Below are 18,794 nucleotides of genomic sequence, written 5' to 3'. Positions count from 1 at the left end.
ATTGGAATGACTGGGAACATCATGCGATTTCTCGCTCTTCAGTTGGTTAGAAATTATATCTTAATTCGTCAAAAGGTTCCGTCAAAAAGGATCTGATCGGCTTTTAGTAATATTAATTGGGGCACGATGGACCATCAGAAGACCTATGTGCTTAACAGCCCATTGTTTCCCACTATTCTACTATGAACTATCATTAATGAAAGGTTATAACAAACAATGACAATCTATGAATGAGTAGTTCATTCGATCCAATTTCAAAAACTAGAAGTAGAAGGGAGTTGACAAATGACATATGTAACTGTTTAGGGCTGTGGTAGGATTAACCCGATTATGATCGGCAAGTAATCTGGTCATACTTAACAACAAATCAGTTCAAAGGATTTTTCGGAAACTATGATCTGATATAAAAATACCAATTGACTTGCGCTAATATGTCTTTCACTCAACTTTAAAAGAGTGCAATCATAAAACATTACAGTTCCCTGTACATGGTTACGATTGATTAATTCTTATGAGCAGCATGAGCTAACATATCACCGAATCTTGTGATCTCTGAACTTTTTATTTTTTCGACATAAAATCATATTATTTGTATAGAAATTGGTACTAAAATACGTTTGTTTGTAAATTGTTAATTATTTCTAAATAATAATTATTAAAACACTTAAAATCTATTACACAACTGAATTAAGGTTTATAAACACAAGAAAATCATGAAATCATATATAAAACCACATAACAAATGTGATAAAAATAAAAGTTTTGATAGATTGAGTTTATAGTTTGAAATTTCCTCCGAAAGTGAAACGCGACATTTAGAAATCAGATAATAGTTGATTTTCCCAAAATTCAGTTAATAATAATACTAATTATGAACCGTTTTCAATATTCTGAAAACTTACTCCTTATTCAAACAATCTACTAGTAGCGCACAAAAAAATGCCTAATTCATTTAAATTATATTAACTTTGTATATGATAGACAATGAACATATACAATAAGTTACGTATTGAAAAGAGATAGAAAGACAACTTGTCAATTTGAATATTTAGCACTGCTTTTGTTGGTATTCCTCAATTCTGTCAAATATCAAATCCTTTTACATGGTTGATAGCCGAAAGTAACACGTGCTGCTGAAGTAATTTTTGTGAAATATAGTCGTTAAAAAAGTTAATAAGGTAAATTGAATCGAGATCTAACTAACCAATAATACAATCAATAGTAGTATCCTAAAAATATTTGATATTGTTCCCATTTTTTTATTGCAGATGCCTTTAGCTGTCGACTTATTGCATCCTTCTGCCGAAAAACAGAGGCGGTCACACAAATTGAAAAGGTAAATACTGACTATTACTCAAAATATAGTTTTTTTTGCTTGTTGTTGAGATAAAACTAGTACCTTATGCTCAACTATCTATATAGATTTATTATACTTGTTCGTACTTGTCAAATATAGGTATCTGATTACGTTGTTTAAAAACTACATCCTATTTAACGTTTAGTTTACAGAATTCCTCTTATTACAAGAATATTTTGTACAATATTCGTTAAATTTAATTCAAATTAATATTATTCTGAGTGGCAGTAAACGTTATTTACAAATATTTCAACTTTTTGAACTGCTATATTATTAACTTTATATTATGGAATATCTTCCATTCACTTATTAGAAATTATCATTTTAGAAATAATAAAATACTGTGCAATATGATACAAAATATACATATTGAATATTATTTCAAGAATCCAATATTGCACAACCTGGATTAAGTTTATTCAATACTTAGAAGAAATGTGCATATGAATTGAGGTATTTTAATTTATTGTTGTTTTATGAAAATTGCTTCCTAAATTATTGTTTATTATTCTGTAAGAGTAGAAAATTGAAAACAAAAACTGTAAGGAAAATTGAAGTTGTTATATAGAAAAATGTTTGTGTTTACAAATTTTCACTTTCACTATATAAATTGTTGTAAAATTCACTGTACCATCAGAGCTCCTCTTATGTTATGTTGAATTAGAATGATGTGATTGGTGTTTTCAATTTTCATATACATTGGATACATATTTCTTAACTTCATTTATAAATTTATAACTTATTTTAATAATAAAATATGTATGTTGAGTCAAAAGACTCTTGAATCTTTTGTCTTGTAGTAGATTTTTGTTCTGCAGTTTTGCCTTTATTCATCTGAATTTTTGATTTTATTAGATCATTGTTATAAATAAATATGAGACAGTGTATATATATATATATATATATATATATATATATATATATAAAATTTAAAGTATAGGGTGTTAATTTTACTATTTAACTAATTTTTTATAAAATGTTTTCTTTCTTGCACCAAATGTCTCAATTTGACCCTCGACCTTCTCTTCTTTCCTAATATTTTTCCTACTGCGTTCTCCCTTGTTACTCATGGTCATCTTTTTTCTTGAAAGTGCTTTAACTGGCACTGCTATGAATACTTTGTAGGTGATCATCCCACCATCCTAGTTATTTTCTTTCAATATTTTTTGTTTGGGTACAACTTTTAAATCTTTTATGCATGAGTTTCTGAATATATCATTCCTGGTTAGGTTAGGTTTCTTTTCTCTATCTATCAATACCCAAGGTTCTCAACCATATGTTGGAATTGTAAATTCCATTGTACATTTTTGTTCATATTTTAATTTATTGTTGTTTTATTACATAGTATGTCGTTTGCCTTTGCATTCTATTGTTTTATTCTAAATCATGTCTTTCTGTCTTTTCCAACATTATTCCTAGGTATTGGGAGCTACTAACTTATTTTACAAGTTCCTCCTCGACCCTTATTTCAATTTTTTCTTTTACATTTATCATTACAATAACTTTGGTTTTCTTTTTGTTCATCTTTATACTGTTATATTTATATTTGGTTCCAGTCATTGAAAGTTTCCTATAGATCCTTTTGGTTTTCTGCTATGAACTTTTATATTATCTGCAAAGGCACATTCCATATATTAATTAGCTCTAGAATAGTTATGGGTTCAGCTTGCCTCCTTGTTGTGAAATTCTCTTCATTTGTATTTATTAACAAGGATAACCAAAATTTTTTTCTTTGTTAATTTTGGTACATAAAACTCTCTTGAACAATGCAACTTTAAAACAAAACAAAAATTTTGGTCATATTTGTGCCAACTGGCAGAAAAATGTCTGTTTAACTGTGACCTGTAAAATGTTTATTCTTGGTTTGAAATAGAGTTCAAGCCATAGTTTAATCTCCAGTTTTACCCTGGGATGTAAAATTGGCTCTTAATGAAGAAGATCTGATTTATTGGTAGTAACTTTAAATTGAACATTTTTTCCGTCAGTTTTCTAAAGTTTTCACTTTGACATACTATGTGGTTTATCAAATTTGTTTATATGTACCTTCCATGTACTTTGAATTAGATATAATTACAGAAAGAACTTTCATTTTGTACTTTTTTACATTAAATGTTATAAATGCAAATCTTGTTTCAGGTTGGTTCAGCATCCAAATAGTTACTTTATGGATGTGAAGTGTCCAGGCTGCTACGCAATTTCAACTATTTTCTCGCATGCCCAGTCTGCTGTACCCTGCAAAGGTTGTTCTACAATCCTCTGCACATCTACTGGAGGCAAGGCGAGACTTACAGAAGGTTGCAGTTTCAGGCGTAAACAGCATTAAATTTTAAATAATATGTGACTGTAACTATATTGTTTTCTAATAAATTTAATTAATAAAGTAAGTTCACTGTTTATTATTATTTCAAAAACCTCTCTTTGTCTTTCATTCAATTACTCCATCATTATAGTCGCAAAGGGAAAAATGAAACTCAGATAAATTATGTTAAAAAATATTTATTAATGTAAAAATATATAAAATTTTGTGTTTTATGAGTATGGGGGAAATGGTGACTCCAGATTATAATATAAAAAGTTGTATTTGTAGAAAAATCATCTTGAATAAACTGTACCTAGTCTTTTTATGTGTTAACCACTTGTTTAAGTGATAAATGGATACCATAAACCCTTTTTCAAATTATTTATAACCCAAGTTCTTTGATCAAACTACCAGCAATAACCAACCTTTGAATCTCTGAAGTGCCTTCATATATTTCAGTAATTCGGGCATCTCTATAAAATCTTTCAGCAGGCATATCAGAAACATAGCTAAAAAATTTAATAATTAAATACTAGAAATTATACTTTATTAGATTTTTTTTTATCAATATTGTGTTCATTTTCATAATCTACTTATATTATGCTCTCTGGATACTATGGATAGAAGAGATTTCCAGATAAATATGCTAAGAGGTTATATATATATATATATATATATATATAAGAGAAAAATATTTAAGAAAATATCTAGGAATCAGAATTAATAGTCATAACTTCATGTACTGTACGAATTCATGTTAATGGGTCTGAAATTTGAAGCTTCAGCTTCTGCAGCAGCTGTAATGGTCATGCTTTGTTATGGGAATGCTCTGTGGGTTAGATAGTTTTGTTTTAGTCCTGCGAATGTGAGCTCACTATTTAATACATAAAATTATTTCTGGAGTGTTATTCAAGCAATTAACATAATAAGCCTGATATAATTTTCCAATAAAAAGTTTTAGGAACGTAACTTGACCCAGACTAAGAGGAGAAAAAACTATTAGGCTTAGGGGCGCCAAAATGCTAAATCCGACCCTGTGGTTTGAGCCAGGTGATCATGGTTAGCAGATAGAGCATATTCAAATAGACCAAGGTGCCCAAGCACTAAATATTAGTTTCAATAATATTATATTAGGTTGAAAAAGTGTGTTGATCAACTATAAAACTTTTAATTCAATCAAAATCAAAAATTTATTCCAGTATCATATCTCCATTTCTAAATAAAAAAGGAAGACACTTTCAAATTTGATTCATATCAAGAACAAAAACAAAAACAAACAAAAAACGAAATGAAATAACAGATAAAGGTATACATTGAATTCTATAATAAATGTTAATATTTCCTTACCCCATTCCACCTAATATCTGTATACATTGATGGCTAACAAATGTAGCAGCTTCACTTGCGGCCAATTTTGCCATAGCTGCTTCTTTAGTATACGGTTTGTGATTGTCTTTCAACCACGCAGCTCTCCAAGTTAATAAACGTGCAGATTCTAACCGGAGCGCCATATCTGCTAATTTATTTTGAATCATTTGTAATTTCACGATAGGTTTCCCAAAAGCTAGACGTTTAGAAGAATACTCTGCAGCTACCTGGAAAAAATTTAAGGTGCAATTAATACGAACAGAAAACTGTTGGGGTGGAACATTAGTACTACACAAACATTTATAGTAACTTTGTCTAATGCACTTTGCGGTAACAAAATTATCTTCTTAAGAAGCAGAAGAAACAGTTCATCTTGTAGCTCTGAAGATAAAAACTTTTTAATCGAAACTTGCATCAGAGTGAAAGTGTTGGTGTAAGTTCTGGAATTTTTTAAAAGTTGAATAGAATAATTAAGCAAATATACATTATTGATATTTTGACCCTATTGTCAGTATAAATAACAATAAATACTTCTAGAGCTGCTTGAGCAATTCCTAAGGCTTGACCAGCAATTCCGATTCTTCCAGCATCTAATGCCATCATGGCAATCTAAAATATAAACAACACACTAAATAAATTCCAATGATTAATAGTAACTTTAACCTTGAAACCAAAACCCGGTTGCCCCAATAAATTTTCTTTAGGAACTGAACAGTTATCAAAGATTAAGTTACAAGTTGACGAGCCTCTTATTCCTAATTTGTCTTCCTTTTTACCTAATTCTAAACCTTTTATTGGTTTCGGAACTATTACAGCAGATATTCCTATAACCATAATGAATGTAAAAATAGAATATTTTTAATAAAACAAATAAAAATATATATTATTTTTTTAATTTGTACCAAATTCTTATAAATACCTTTGTGTTTCAATGTTTTGTCTGTAGTAGCAAAAACCACTGCAGCTTCACTCTCATAACCATTGGTAATCCATGATTTTGTACCATTTAAAATAAATCTATCTCCTTGCAGACTAGCTGTAGTTGAAGCGGCTCCTGCATCTGATCCGTTACCTGGTTCTGATAAAGCAAAACAACCAACCTATTAAAATTAAAAATAAAATAAGTAGAACAAATTATTTTAATAGATTTACCCTATCTCCTCCAGTAAAAGGTTTAATAAACTTATCCTTCTGTTCTGGAGTACCCCACTCTAGTATTGGACCCAAAAATAAAGAATTATTGACAGACATAATAACCCCTGCACTAGCACATCTAAAACATTATTATTAAATTAAACGCATTTTTTTACACTATTCATTACCCTCTCGATATCTCCTCCATAGCTATGGCATATGCCAAATAATCCAAGCCTGTTCCATTTAATTCTTCTGGTACTGTAACAGCTAGTAACCCTAATTCTCCCATTTTCTTTATTTGTTCTTTAGGGTAGAAATGTTCTTTATCTATTTTTCCTGCAATTGGCTTTAACTCTCCGTCTGCAAAATCTCTGCAAGTCTTTTGTAGCATTTGATGTGTTTCGGAAAGAGCACTTAAAGAAGCTATGCTTCTTTTCAGTTGGTAAGAACCTTCAAAAGAGTTTTAGTAAGTACACTTACCTAGGTAAACAATAGCTCAAATCAGCACTCACTCATTTTTAAGACATTCCTATAAAGTGCCATTTTAATCTTAATTATAAATATTGTTTAAAACTTCTGTAAAAATCTTTATTTCGATACAAAAATATATATTATACAATATAAAATTTCAGTTTTATACACTAATATGAACTATCGAAAATAATTAAAAATGTTTAGTGAAGTTTAAAATCTATTTACAATTGAAAATTAACATAAATCATTCAAAGGTCGCAGGACAATATACATGACCAAATACGCTCATTTATGCGCGTCATCTGTTAAGATACGTCAAGGGTTTGAAAGCAAGCAATTGAGGCTATTGTATTTAAACGTATAATTTATTCGTATATTTAGAAATAAATAATGTATTTTTGAAGATTGAGTTTTGAATTTCAAATTTTCACCGAAAACGGAAAATAAAAATCTCCTTCTGGGCTAGGATCCGCTATCAGTTAATAGGTGATTTACCTTGGATCATTGTTTCCAAAAAGAACGAATCTATCAATCAAAAAAATTGAATTTTTTACACGCTTGGACTGATATGGAAATTACAATATAATTAAATTTGAAATCAGCATTTGAAACATTATGGTTCATTAACCATTACTATTTAGGGATTTATTCGTACGTTATCACGGACAGATCTTCTTATTTATCGTTTATTGTCGAAAACTTCATGTGAATTATTTTAACAAATAGGTTAAGTAATAAAAAGCTTCATTGGAAAGTAACAATAAAATGTTTAAAAGTTATAATTTTATTTGTTTATTGAATACTTTGAAACAGTGCAGATTTGGTAGTACGACCCAAAGTGGTGGTAAAAATGAAGTAGCAACTATGTTGACAAATAGAAATCCTAGAAATCTAGAACGATTACGCATAGGTTATAAACCAGACGGATATCATGTAGATGCTTTAGGGAAACGTTATTGGCACAAGTAAATTAGACAATATTACGGTGAAATCCGATGATCAATTATAATATTTTAGGTTGCAGCTCACTGCTTCAGGAAAATACGTTAAAGCATCAATTGTTCACTTTCAGAATGGGGAAGTACTTAGTGCAAATACTTCTGAATGGTGTATTAAAAAGCAGCTTTATAGAACTATTGACACTAGTGCTTATATAAATTTGGGAAGGGTAAGGCGTTTAAACAACTTTATTAAAAATAATTTGACTTATTTTGTAGGTTTTGGCACAGAGATGCTTACAATCTGGTTTAATAGAAGTAGAATGTTTTATTAAATCTAAAAAACCTGATGATAAAGTAGCGTTATTTTTACAAGCCATGCAAGAGGGTGGTGTAAGCCTAACTGAGCCTTCACAGTTCAAAGCTGCAATGCCATGGGATCTTGATAGACCTGAAAAACCATGGGAAGTAACTGAATAATTAGTAGTTGAAATAAATTTATTTAAAAAATTTATTTATTATTTTGCATTAACAAAACCTCGCGTATATTTTCCAATTATTACTTATATATTTATATTTACAAGTTGGTGAAAATGAATATGCGATTTCACACTATAAAACTGTTTTGATTCTCATATACCTTTATATTGGAATCTTCCAGTTTTTCAAAAATTATTTTCCTGGGTTCTCTGGAACATTATTCAAATTTAAATAATTTACACATTATTTACTTTTGTGCTTTTTATTTCACACACAAATTATTACATTCATATATCTATATATTTACAATAAATTATAGTAACAAATTATAAAAATCAAATTACTGTTCATATTTATCCTTGATGTGTTTCCATAATTTCTGAAAAAGGAAAAGATAATCATGATGACTGCTAAAACTTTTATTCTATAAAATGACATAGATCGATATCAGACTTATGTAATACGTACCCCTTCATTGTATTTCTCAAAAAAGGTGTCTGTTGCTAGATCAAACGTTCTTTCGAAGAAAAATGCGGAAGCAACAACAGCTAAAGCCATCGTTGACGTTCTTTTAAAAATAGAGTTATAAATCGTATTTGTAATTCCCATTTTACTTGCTCTCAATTTCTGTTAACGTCTAATCCGATTTCTTCTGCTTTTAAAAAGTCATATGTCAATTATACAATCGCTAATCAGGCAATTTTTAGCGTTCACCTCAATTTGATTGTAGGTTTAATTATAGAGTCTACTAATATTGATCGAGTTTTTTTCAAATAAATTTATAATGCAAGGTTTTTTGATAATTATGCGAAATGGAGTGATTTTTCTCGTATTTGTTCTCAAATTTATTCAATATAATAATTTACAAAGTAGTGAAAATCTTGATGTTAAATTGTTTCTCGAAAAATTGTCCTATCTGTTGCAAACCTCCTAAAATTTGTAATAAATTTAACAGACAAAGAACATACCCTAAGTATGGTATGTTCTGTGTTACCAGACGGATGAAGTTATTTATGAATAGAGATATGGTAGATTTGTACAATGAGAATCTAATCAATATTAGCAACTCCATATTTAAAAGCTTGAGACCCAGTTCAATTAGATCATTTGGCAGAAAACTTTAGCTTCGTGATTACGTCTTTTTTGCTTAACCACAGAATATTATAAATCTGATGAGATTAAATTTTATTACACTTTTTCAACAAAGCAATAAAAATTATTAGTACCTTATATTTTGCAGAAAAACATATTTTTTGGTACATTGGATCATTTACCTAAAATAAGTTCCAGTATATTTGACATTATACTATTTGGATTTACATAGTCACACATTTTGTTGAATGAACTCAAATATATACTTTTTCTGTTCCTACTAAATATAATAAAATGAATTAAAAAAACACGAAATAGATTATTATAAAATACTATTTAATAAAAATAATATAAAAATTATACATTATAGCAATTGCATAGAAATAAGTTCATAAATATTTTAGTTGCAGTCTCTCAATTACAAACTTACTTCTGTGTATTAAAAGCTTAAAAATATCTACTTTTGATAAATTAGAAAATAACATGGGTCATAATTTACAAATATTTTTTTATTGCTCATCACAATAACTTTGAAAATACACAGGAAAAATTTCAATAAATACTAATTTGTTCACACGAGTTTTATCGGGCAAATCTATTTTTTTCCAATTGAAAACGAAGAAAAGCTATATAGGTGTGTATACCTATCGTTCGTAATAATTATGTTTGAATATTGTCGACTATGTTCACTATTAAAATCTATCCTTGCTTCACTTTACTGACGAATTTGTGGTTCAAAAAATTCAATGTATGAAATCTGTTATTAGCACCTATTTTAACACTGTACAATCAACATTAAAAATGTTTTAAAAATTCTTCAGACACAATCCTTGCTCTTGCATTCACTGCCAACTTCATTTCAGATATTTCCTTATCTATTTCCTCCATGAAATGTATAACAAAATCAACTAATTTGTGTTTGTACATTTGTTCTGTGTGAAAATTGGTAATAAGGAAACTAATATCATAACCTTCTATTGGTTTCCTACGGAGCACGATGAAGTTCTCTGCTCTCATCATCATAAATCTCATAAATTTCTTACAGAGAATTTTCTCAATTTCGTCCGCTTGCTTTACTGCTATACTTATTCTTATCGAATTTACTGATGATTCTATAAGCACTTTTTCTTTCTCATTCCTAGATATTACAACGGGATTGAGCAAAAGTTCTCTAGAAGTCCTAACCTCTACTTCTGGTTTGTTGTGCCGCTCTATAACTTGAGAAGAAAAATTATCCAAGCACATAGCGGCAGTTAATGTGTGACGAACTGCTGTTAAATATGGTTTTAACGTAGCAGACATTTTTTAAAACAGTCGGCGAAGTTTATTTAAACTAATCAACTACAACACCACACCCCCGGTTGACACTTATGTTTAACATACACAATAATCTTCTTTTTTATGTAATTTCGACACGTTTGATGTATTCTCTCGGGCATTTTTTCGCGACATGTCATACTTTATCATCAAGTGGTCGCTATATAGAATACACTACGAAAAGTTTTATATACTTCACTGCAATAAAATGTATTTTTGTGTAATCTAGAAGAAAATGAAGAATATCTGATTTTCAACGTAAAATTACGCATTTGGATCGAGCCATTCTTCATAATTAATTTTCTCTAAACAATTTATGGCGTAGTAATTGAAATGAGAAGATACTTTTTTCAGTGCAGCAGCCATTAATTGTATACTGTACGATTTCAAAACTCATTTTTGTTGATGGTTTTTGTAGTTCTGATCGGTGTATATAATCTTTGGTTCTGATACACATATTTGTTTCCAAGTTAGAATTTATAGAACCGTTGGTGATATTTATACTGAACAATTATTACCATTACACCAACACTCATATTTAAATTATCTGATTCACGTTTCGATAATGACTTTATCGTCTTCAGAAGTTGAAATTTTTCTTGTTTCTTCTGTTGATTCATTCATGGCATTATCGTATGGTAAAGGTTTTATTAAAAATAAAAACAAAAATTACCAGAACGTACATAAAAGTCATATATTTTAACAATCTACTTATTTACATATAAATTAAAAGTTTATCGTAAAAATGTTAATACACTAAAATAAATAGTTAGACACAATTAGGCTCATTTTATCAATAGGGACTGGACAATTTTTAGTGAAATAATTAATGATTTGGTTTATTTGATAACGTGAATTTTCCATCTAAATTTTTGTATTAAGATTATACGTGGCTGCCATTGGTGCAAATAATTCTTTGCCCGCTTTTGTACTATTGATATTTTTATTTCAATAGAAAACATAGAAACTAAATTAAATTTAAAAACAAGTGTATATGGAATGCTAGAGGTATTAGAATTACCTTCAAATAAGAAAATGAACTAAGTTCTAGCAACTTTTAAAAAGTGCTGTATATTTGAAAACATTGCATGTTTCGTGACCTTCTTCTTCTTCTTCATAGTCGATTAGTGAAAGTTAATCTTCAGTAGACATGAGTAAATTTCATTTACTGTAGTTACATAAACCATACTTTTAGGTGACTTTTATTATAGAATCTTCTAAATGTTAAATAAGCCCCAATTGTCCAAGCTATAATAAAAACAAATTATTATAAATAGAAGATATAACCAAGGATTATAGACACAAAAGATAGCCCAGTTCCCCAATCTATTTAGCAAAATTATGTACAAGGTCAAATCGAATGTTACGTCACTATATGTGCTCGGCAGAGATCGCTCCCATGCTTATATTGTATTTCGTTATATTTCGGAGCAATTTTGTTTATGCAACTTAAGCCTGAAGATTATTTACGTTAGAAAATTTAAAAATATATTATTTTTATGTAATTAAAAATGTTTATTTGTCTTTTGTTTGAATCAAAACAAACTTAAACTTCTGCAGAAAATTTATTCAATAAAATCACAGGATTATACGCCAACTGAATATAAACAACTATTTCGCACCGATGTTGATTTTTCAACGGTCTTCTATCCCTTCCAAAATTTCACACACAGTTTAAATAGAACTGAGCAATTCTTTGTGTCTATAATCGTTAGGATATAACTAGCAGAACAAATCTTTAGCACTCAGAAGTACCACCCTAAAGACACAAACTATTCCAGGAATCTATATGAAAAAGTTATTGCCACTGATTACTTCTAAAATACAGTACCGTCACATTTTTACTATTGGGGAAATTTAGATATTGGAAGTTGGCAAACTTGTCAATAAACAAAAATAAAAAAGTTTTACAATCGCATGGAGGTTATAAACTTTCTGTTCTTTTGTTTAGAGTTATTTTGAAATGTAAAATTTAGTAAATCAAAATGCTATGAAATTGTGTTAACTCAGTGAAAAATTTTCATATTTGTTATCAACATTTTCGATGCAGAAATGTAAAACTGATGTTATTAAGACTTCAAGTTTTAATTTGGCATAAAGATATATCAGCAAAGATCAATGCCATCAAATAGATATTTTAATTCGGTTGCTTTAAGAAAATTAAAAAAAAACTAGTTTTTGTTATGGTTTTTTAAATCTATAAACCATATGAATCACCGTAATTTCTTCTCGACCTCATTAATAAAGTCTTGAAAAGAAACTTAGTTATTTATTTTTATTTTTGAGACATAGTGACAATACTATTGAAATACAGCAAATTACTGTTGACCTGCGTTTAGGAATGCTCCAGTATTCTAATTCAAGAGAAAAGGTATGTATATAGTTCATGTATGCTGCGACCCAAAGGATCTATCGTGTCCCCTATTTTTGCAGTGACACAGAGTTTAAACCTCATATATTAATCCTACTAAGAAATTTCAGAATTTGGTATGTCTGTAATTGCCAGAGATTTTTGCCTTCTATTTCATAAGCTCCTAGGTGTAATGCTTCGGAGTTCTGTAGCATCCCATACTTAGAAAAAATGTGAATAGAGGCTTCACCTTCTATGCACTTTGCACTCTCTGCTAAACCCATCTTCTTCAGGTGTCCATTGACGTGAAAATGCCCTGTTAGTATTCTCAGGTTGTTACATTCTTCTCTGGTTATAGTTTCCCAGAAGTAGATTGTCCCATTAACTGGTTCTACCCCTTCTTTTTCAGTATTTTCTTTATTATTCTGTAGCTGATACCATAAAAGGGTTAAGGTCCTATGAAGGGTTTGTCTGCTACTACTTTAGCAAGTCTGTTAACTATTTAGTTTTCCTCCACTTTAGTGTGTCTTTGAATCCATTTGAGGGTAACAAGAGAAATGAAAAAAAAAATAACAGAATCACTGATTGCCATACTTTAACCTTATAGTTATCTTACTATCAATTTTGAATTGTCACAAGGATGTAATTGTCATTAAAAAATCTTTTGATGTTGTTAATTTGTGAGGGTTGTTGAACCAGAAGGTCGCTCAAAACTAATAAGATTAATTGTAAGATATGATTAATGAAAAACGTGTAATTCGAGTCGATTAAAAGACACGTCCCGTTAGAAAAGCGACGCTAATAAGTAACAAATCAGAATCAGTAATATTTACACATATAGATCATTGTTATCATTGTGAGCACTCGGTCACTAACATATTGACGAGAGTCAGTACTTATGGTTTTATAACATTCCCATGGATTGGAGACCCCTCACCTTCAATCAACACAATCATTTAAAAATAGTTTTACCTCAATTTGTTGATAATAAATATTTTAATTGTGTTTCATGTAACCAACGAAATTTTTTGTTTTTCCCAACTCATTTGACTAAGCGAAGAAAACATACTTACCAACGTCTGTTTCTGTTGCTCTTTTTGTAAAATCAATTCAGTTTGCTGAGGATCGAATTTACATACAGCTGCAATCACCCTTGCTAGTACCAAACTTTCTTTACCCAACATGTAATTATAGAGTACGTTTCTCAAATATTCAACTTCTGTTGAAGTTGACAGCTCGGCACAGTGGTTCAAAGTCACCAACGTCTCATCCAATTTCCTGTTCAATTTGTCATTTTGATTTTTAATTTTTTGAAGTTCATTTTCATAAAATTCTATCGAGCTTTTATTGGTCAAGTCTAGTGATTTGTATTTTAATACTTTTTCTCTAAGCATGTCTATTTCTTTTATATAATGTTGTTTTTCTTCATCGTTTAATAAAAGTTGTTCGGCTTTTAGAGTTTTCAAGTCATTTAACCGATCAGAATTATTTCCATAGTTAATAGGAGACGTTTTTAATTCTTGCACTTCATCTTCCAACAATTGTTTTTCTTTTAGTAAATCATTGTAAAGGCTTTCAACTTCACTTATTTGCATCTCTAATTTCTGTTTGATTTTTCCAAATTTGTTACATTTTTCTTCTAAACTTTCATATTCCTGTTTCAAATTCATATTTTCTATAAACAGACTATTACATTTTTCTTTAATTTCGTGAAAATCTTCTTGAATTTTTGCTATTTCAGCTTCATTGTTGGTTACAGGTTTGACCTCATTTTTGAGTTGTAAGTTTTCTAATTCCAAGACATTTGTCTGTTTTTTCAAATCTTCAATGGTATTATTTAAACTTATAATATCTCCCTTCAGCTTTTCTTTATCTGATTCACTACCTTGCTGTTCTTTTAAAAGTTCTAGAGCTACTTTCAGTTCTTCTTTTTCTTGATAAATACTCTGATTTTCTTCCATCATATTATTGTTATCCAAAGAGATCTGTTGTATCCTAAAAATAAAATTTGGTCACAAATGTTACATTCAATAATCAACACTTTTGTGAATAAAAAAAGACATGGGTACCTGATATTGAGTTCTTCAAGTTCTCTTTTAATTTTTTCTCTTTCCGTTTTCAACAATTCCTTCTCACTTTCAGAATGTACTAATTTTGTGTCCAAATTTCCTCTCTGGGATATTTCTCTATGAAGTTCTTCTATTTCTCCTCTAAGAGAATTAATTTCTTCAACTGCACAATCTCTTTCTTCTTTCAAAATATGTATTTCTTGATCTTTAGTTTTGAGTTGTAGGTTTTTGGTTTTTAATTCGTTTCCAAAGTTCTTCGCCTCTTCTTGTTTCTGCTTTGAATTCTCTTCTGCAACATTTTGGAAATTTTCTAGTTCTAAAATTGTATCTTTGAGTTGACTTAAGGCAATTGTTTTTTCTTCTAATTCGGTTTGTAATTTGCTGATTGTCATATTTAGATCATTTTGGTAATCTTTTTCCTTTTTTATAGATTCGATTTGTTCTATTTGCAAGTTTTCTATTGTTGTATCCAATTTTTGGGTTTTTTCAAGAAGAGTGTTAAGTTCTAAGCTTTGATTTTCAATTGAGGTATTCAACTTGGCTATATTTTCTGATAATATAAGTATTTCACAATCTTTTTCTTCCTTTTCTTTTTGGAGAGTACCATTTTCAATATTTATTTGTTTAAATTTCGTTTCTATATCCTCTTTTTCTTGTTCTAAGTCAACAATATTCATTTCTAATTTTTCCATTTTTTCATTCAAATTTTGGACATTCGTTTTCTCATTTTCATATTTTTCTTTCAATTCCTTGTTACTAAATTCGAGTTGTTTAATACTGTCATTAATAGACTGGTTAGTTTTTTCTGCAATTGATTTTTCTTCATTGATAGCTAATGTTAATTGTTTATTTTCTTCTTCTAGCTGCTGTAATTTGAGTTCCATAATGCCACATTCAGATTTTGCCACCTCCAGCATAGCTTCCTTTTTCTCTAGCAAATAATATTTCTCTTGAGCTTCCTGTAAAGTTTCCTGCAATTTGAAATTTTCTTTTGACATTCTCTCACCATTAGTCTTCTCTTCTGACAACTCATTTTCCAACAATAATATTTTATTTTGTTTTTCCATCAATTGTTCTGTAAGCTTATTTAGCAAATCTTCTTTTTCTTTTAATTTTTCATTCAAGTTGCTGTGTAATGATTGTATATTGATTTTCATATCTTTATTATCATCAAGTGTGTTATTAAAATCTTCTTGAATTTTTTCTATTTGGATAGATTTAGAAATACTTTCTTCTTTTAACTTAGCATTCTCTTCAAGAATATTATTGTATAAAGTTTGTCTTTTCTTACACAAATTTTTCAAAATTTTTAATTTCAAGTTCAGCTCTGCTTTGATAAACTCTTCTTGGTTTGTTTCTTTTTCACTTACATTTAATTCTTTCCAAATGTCATCTATATGTTTTATAATGGAATCATATTCTTTATCAAACGATTCTAAATTTTTATTGTTGATTTCTTCTAACTGTTCTAGTTTTAGTTTCATTAATTTTGCTTCATCTTCTGCTACTTCAATTGCAATTATCTTTTCTTCTAGTAATCTAATAGTTTCCTTTAATTTGGCTAATTCCATGTTTAAATTTGAATTTTCTTCTATAAGATTTTTATACTTGTCTTTTTTTTCTTCTAGAGTATTCTTTAGTTTTTGTATTTCTTCATTTTTGTCTTCAATTATCTTATTAGTTTCTTCTTCTCTGCATTTCAAAATATTTGAAGATTGTGATTCTATTGTTTCATTCTTTTCTTCCATTATCTTCAATTGTTCTGATGTTTCAACTAACTCTTCTTTAATATTGTTCAATTCCTTTTCAGCTTCTTGAACATGTTCTTTTGATGTTCTTAGTTCTTCTTGCAAAGTATCAATATGTGATTCAAGCCTTGAAATTTTTTCTTCTTGTGAATCTAGATTAATCTTATCTTTCTCTAAATTAGATATAATATTTCGAAGTTCTGTACAGTTTTCAATAAGATCCAAATGATCTTTTTCTAGATCTGAATGAGTGGCAATCTTATTAATTAGTTTTGTTTTTGTATCATTAAGTTCATCTGTTAATTTTTTAATAAGATCGTCTTTTTGGAAAAGCTGTATTTGTACTTCTTTTGTGGTATTATTGGTGGAACTTAGCTCTTGAATTTTTTTGGAGAAATCTTTTTGAAGTTCTTCTTCTTTGATGATAAATTCGTTTTGGATCTTTTCTCTGATCTTAGGCTCTAAGGATAAAAGTCCTTTTTTAGCATCTTCTCTTAATTGAGTAATCTGGTTTTCATAAGATTCACGTTCATTGAGTAAAGAGCTATTTAGCTCAGAATTATTTTTAGTTAATTTTTCTACGACTTTTTCTAATTCAATTATTGCTTTCGCACTTTCGTCTTCTTTTTCTTTGCATTTCTTTATTTCCAACTTATAGGTTTCTATTTTAAGTAGTTCAGCTTCGAGATTATTACATTTTTGTGACAAATTTTCAACTTTTTCAATCAGTTTTTTGTTTTGAGCTTGAAGATTTTCCAATTTTTGGTTATTGTTAGTTTTACTATCAGCTTCCAGAGTTTCCAGTTTTTGTTTTAGCTGATCATGATCCCTTTTCAAACTGGAGATTTCATTGTCTTTAAGTAGAATTTCATTGTGAAGCTCCATTTTATTTTGAGCCAAGTTCAAGTTGTTTTCTTTTTCTCGTTCAGAAAACTGTACAATTTCTTTTTCTAAATTATTTATTTTATTTTTATATTCCTGTTCTTTGCTCTGAAATACAATACTGTTTGCTTTTAATTCTTGAATTTTCGAATTCAATGATTCTATTTCTTTCCTAGATTCGTTGAGGTATTTTGTCAAAGTTTCTAGATTATTCCCATCATCTTCTATGTTTATAAGGGCATTTGAAGACTTTTCATTTTGTAAAAGGTCTATTTTTGTTTGTAAACTTTTTATTTTGTAATTCTTCTCCTCTAGATCATTTCTCAATGCACTTTCTAAATGAGCTTTGGCCGTTTGTTCCAAACTACACTGTTCTTTCAATTCTGTTACTCTTCTTATTGCTTTGTCTTGCGTTTCTACCAGTACACTCTATAAATAAATAAATAAATAAATAAAAATTAATACTAATAAAGGTTTAAAATATAAGAAAAAGTATTCAAGATTTACCTTCATTTTTGCATTTTCTCTTTCTAAATCCTTGTAGTGTCTTGATAAATCAGTATATCGGCCTCTATACTTATGGTACCTCAACTGAGATTTTTGGAAAGCTGAGTAAATCTGTTCTTTAGTTAGATGCCCTAATTGAGAAGAAGCTGTAGAAACATTGTCTTCAATCTCACTAGCCGAAATATCCAAATCAGACTAAAACAGTATATTAGTTTGAAGTCTTGGTTTTAAAAAAATATGGGATTTTAATGAAAATATTTCAAATTAAAATAAGAATTGCCAGTACAGCACAAATGGTGTATTACTTGTAAATGATACATGTTGCCGGGTTCATATCTGGGAAGAAATGATACATCACTGGCTAAAGAAGATGTTGAGTTTTTTCTAGTTCTTTCTTGTGTTGGGGACATCAACTGAACACTTGAAAAACCGTGGTTATTACTATCAGTTGAAGGATTTGCATCTGTAACGAATTAAAAACTATTTGAAAGTTCACTTCAATTTAAATGTAATTACCATCTTCTCCAATTGAAAAGAAATTGTCGTCTGAATTTGAAGTACTCTGTAATCTATCACTAACGGATTGTGTAAATTCAGCAAACCGTTGTGGAGAAATTTTAACCTCCTCTGTAATTTTTTCTTTCAGTTTTTTAAACATTTTAAGCAAGATATACACACTGATTTTTAAAAATAAACATTACACCCTTTCGTTTTCCTCATAACCTAAAAATGACGTGTCAAACTGACAGTAAGGCAATTTTTAATTTTTACAATAA

At 29.1% G+C, this 18,794-nt stretch overlaps 5 protein-coding genes across 5 annotated transcripts; 2 read left to right on the top strand and 3 right to left on the bottom strand.

Annotated features, from left to right (window-relative positions):
• The first annotated feature begins 1,041 nt into the window (after nt 1-1,041).
• On the top strand, nt 1,042-3,741 carry LOC130898512 (40S ribosomal protein S27). Its single transcript, XM_057807871.1, has 3 exons — nt 1,042-1,178; nt 1,269-1,336; nt 3,494-3,741. The coding sequence occupies exons 2-3, from the start codon at nt 1,269-1,271 to the stop codon at nt 3,678-3,680; spliced, it is 255 nt and encodes an 84-aa protein (XP_057663854.1). The 5' UTR covers nt 1,042-1,178; the 3' UTR covers nt 3,681-3,741.
• Nucleotides 3,742-3,837: 96 nt separating this feature from the next.
• On the bottom strand, nt 3,838-6,942 carry LOC130898398 (short-chain specific acyl-CoA dehydrogenase, mitochondrial). The gene is made up of 8 exons (XM_057807669.1): nt 6,674-6,942; nt 6,347-6,611; nt 6,177-6,297; nt 5,944-6,124; nt 5,688-5,848; nt 5,556-5,633; nt 5,004-5,251; nt 3,838-4,165 (listed from the first exon to the last, which is right to left on the bottom strand). Exons 1-8 carry the CDS (start codon nt 6,702-6,704, stop codon nt 4,039-4,041), a joined length of 1,212 nt encoding a protein of 403 aa, XP_057663652.1. The 5' UTR covers nt 6,705-6,942; the 3' UTR covers nt 3,838-4,038.
• Nucleotides 6,943-7,340: 398 nt separating this feature from the next.
• On the top strand, nt 7,341-8,193 carry LOC130898511 (39S ribosomal protein L18, mitochondrial). The gene is made up of 3 exons (XM_057807870.1): nt 7,341-7,600; nt 7,653-7,803; nt 7,853-8,193. Exons 1-3 carry the CDS (start codon nt 7,401-7,403, stop codon nt 8,051-8,053), a joined length of 552 nt encoding a protein of 183 aa, XP_057663853.1. The 5' UTR covers nt 7,341-7,400; the 3' UTR covers nt 8,054-8,193.
• A 1,267-nt stretch (nt 8,194-9,460) lies between these two features.
• LOC130898509 (actin-related protein 2/3 complex subunit 4) lies at nt 9,461-10,533 on the bottom strand. Its single transcript, XM_057807867.1, has one exon. It carries the CDS (start codon nt 10,445-10,447, stop codon nt 9,941-9,943), a length of 507 nt encoding a protein of 168 aa, XP_057663850.1. The 5' UTR covers nt 10,448-10,533; the 3' UTR covers nt 9,461-9,940.
• A 598-nt stretch (nt 10,534-11,131) lies between these two features.
• On the bottom strand, nt 11,132-18,768 carry LOC130898703 (golgin subfamily A member 4-like). The gene is made up of 6 exons (XM_057808169.1): nt 18,535-18,768; nt 18,324-18,481; nt 18,019-18,213; nt 14,882-17,940; nt 13,886-14,807; nt 11,132-11,710 (listed from the first exon to the last, which is right to left on the bottom strand). Exons 1-6 carry the CDS (start codon nt 18,674-18,676, stop codon nt 11,687-11,689), a joined length of 4,500 nt encoding a protein of 1,499 aa, XP_057664152.1. The 5' UTR covers nt 18,677-18,768; the 3' UTR covers nt 11,132-11,686.
• Between the last annotated feature and the right edge of the window lie 26 nt (nt 18,769-18,794).

Source organism: Diorhabda carinulata, chromosome 10, assembly GCF_026250575.1.
Source record: "Diorhabda carinulata isolate Delta chromosome 10, icDioCari1.1, whole genome shotgun sequence".
NCBI lineage: Eukaryota > Metazoa > Arthropoda > Insecta > Coleoptera > Chrysomelidae > Diorhabda > Diorhabda carinulata.
This window is presented reverse-complemented; position numbering and strand designations above follow the sequence as displayed.

Coding starts and splice junctions, on each gene's coding strand:
- LOC130898512 (XM_057807871.1), top strand. CDS start 1,269: ATGCCTTTAGCTGTCGACTTATTGCATCCTTCTGCCGAAAAACAGAGG. Junction 1,337..3,493: donor CGGTCACACAAATTGAAAAG/GTAAATACTGAC, acceptor ATCTTGTTTCAG/GTTGGTTCAGCATCCAAATA.
- LOC130898398 (XM_057807669.1), bottom strand. CDS start 6,704: ATGGCACTTTATAGGAATGTCTTAAAAATGA. Junction 6,612..6,673: donor TAGGAATGTCTTAAAAATGA/GTGAGTGCTGAT, acceptor ACTCTTTTGAAG/GTTCTTACCAACTGAAAAGA. Junction 5,849..5,943: donor CAAAACATTGAAACACAAAG/GTATTTATAAGA, acceptor TTATGGTTATAG/GAATATCTGCTGTAATAGTT.
- LOC130898511 (XM_057807870.1), top strand. CDS start 7,401: ATGTTTAAAAGTTATAATTTTATTTGTTTATTGAATACTTTGAAACAG. Junction 7,601..7,652: donor GGGAAACGTTATTGGCACAA/GTAAATTAGACA, acceptor ATAATATTTTAG/GTTGCAGCTCACTGCTTCAG. Junction 7,804..7,852: donor CTTATATAAATTTGGGAAGG/GTAAGGCGTTTA, acceptor CTTATTTTGTAG/GTTTTGGCACAGAGATGCTT.
- LOC130898509 (XM_057807867.1), bottom strand. CDS start 10,447: ATGTCTGCTACGTTAAAACCATATTTAACAGCAGTTCGTCACACATTA.
- LOC130898703 (XM_057808169.1), bottom strand. CDS start 18,676: ATGTTTAAAAAACTGAAAGAAAAAATTACAGAGGAGGTTAAAATTTCT. Junction 18,482..18,534: donor CTTTTCAATTGGAGAAGATG/GTAATTACATTT, acceptor AATTCGTTACAG/ATGCAAATCCTTCAACTGAT. Junction 17,941..18,018: donor GAGAAAATGCAAAAATGAAG/GTAAATCTTGAA, acceptor ATTTATTTATAG/AGTGTACTGGTAGAAACGCA.